This window comes from Brassica napus, chromosome A10 (assembly GCF_020379485.1).
Source record: "Brassica napus cultivar Da-Ae chromosome A10, Da-Ae, whole genome shotgun sequence".
NCBI classification, from domain to species: domain Eukaryota; kingdom Viridiplantae; phylum Streptophyta; class Magnoliopsida; order Brassicales; family Brassicaceae; genus Brassica; species Brassica napus.
Window position 1 is genome coordinate 6040639 of NC_063443.1, and position 1670 is coordinate 6042308.

Consider the following 1670-nt stretch of genomic DNA (forward strand, 5'->3'; position numbering starts at 1 on the left):
ATGTTTTTTTTTATCATAACTATGGGCAAATGCAATTTCGAACAGAAAAACATTCTAATAATTTTCAAAAAAGTCATGTATAATTAATTTGTGTTATTTTAGTAAACTTCTTCTCTTAACGGCTTGTCAAAAACTGAATACTGAGTATTGTGACTAAACGATTTGTAGAAACCATGACTCATTAGCTCTTCACCAAGAACAACTCATTTTCAGCAAACTTTTCGATGGGACACAGAAATAATTAAGATCTATTTATAGATATTGTCTTATTTGGGAAAAGATAAATTGATTTAGTAAATTGACCAAATTTTAAGCAGATGGACGTTGTTAAATTAGACTGCGTTTGTATATATATATCCATCCCAAAACTGATATAGCATATTAAACAAAAGCTAACATCAAAATCTGATTCCCATCACTTAGAGGTCGAGAGAAATAAAATAACTCCGGCGACAGAAATGGCTTCTTCCTCAGGTTATTTCTTCGTCCTTAGTATTATGGCAATCTTGTCACAATTTCTCTCTGCCCCAACATCAGCCTTGACTAACAGAGAATATATTGATGCCAACTGCCAGCGAGTCAAAAACAAAACCTTTTGTGTCGACACATTAACCACCTATCCTCCCACGGTTTCTGCCACCGGCCTGGTACAAACATCTAAACACAGATCAATTTGTTCGAATAGATTGATAAATTTTTGCTTCCTTGGATTCATGCCAACATTGATTTAAAATCGTCACTACAACTACTTCAAAACTGTAAATTTAATTACATGTAGTTACCATTGGCGGAAGCCGTAATCAACCTAGCAATAGCCCATGCTGAGAAGACAGCTGGTTTTGCGGCCGACACAGCCAAGAACGAGGCAGCACTGAAGACGCAGTTCAACCAGTGCCATGACGCCTATGTAGCAATTGTTGCGTCTCTAAAAAGCGCATCATTGGAGCTTAAGGAAACACCAGACACTGCAAACTACGACGTCATGGTCTCTGGTGATGACACTAGTCGCGTGAAGGATATGATTGGGAAAAACTTGGATAAATCTTCCAAGACGCTCATGGATATGACATTGCAGATGGACAAACTTCTTGACCTCGCTGCTGGTGCCACCGATGCTGTTGATGACGACGACGAGAACATACTTCGTCGTACTTAATGATGTTTGAACTAAGTCGGGGTTTTCGGTTTGTGGTTTGCTTTTGGTAAAAAAGTTGAATAGATTCAAAAGACATATAAACAACATTATGTCGCTGATAATTGAATCTTAGGAAAATTCTATAATATATGTGGAAATTGTTGGGGTCAAAAATCTGTTCTAACGATTTCTACGGCTAAGATCACCTGAAAATCATACCATTTACAAAAAATGGAGAGAATAATTTCGTATAGCCATGAGGACATACGATATAACAAACTTCATATATTTCTTCCCTGAAAATAAATAAGTTAATTTCTGTTCAAACAAGAATTATCAAAAGAACATTTTTTGGAAGGATTACGAAACAAAACTGTTTTAGGAAACAAACTTCCGTAAACTAATTACGGAATTGAAAAAAAAAACTTTCATATAAAAAACAAAAACAGTTTTAGGAAACAAACTTTCGTAAAACTTTTTTTTTTTTGACATCGGAAATAAAACTTATACAAAACTAGTTAGCAGCCTCTTGGCC

The 1670-nt window shown here is 35.4% G+C and overlaps 1 protein-coding gene across 1 annotated transcript; it reads left to right on the forward strand.

The window, feature by feature from the left end:
* Positions 1-371: 371 nt before the first annotated feature.
* Positions 372-1322, forward strand: LOC106364404. Its single transcript, XM_013803989.3, has 2 exons — positions 372-647; positions 779-1322. Exons 1-2 carry the CDS (start codon positions 459-461, stop codon positions 1154-1156), a joined length of 567 nt encoding a protein of 188 aa, XP_013659443.2. The 5' UTR covers positions 372-458; the 3' UTR covers positions 1157-1322.
* Positions 1323-1670: the final 348 nt, after the last annotated feature.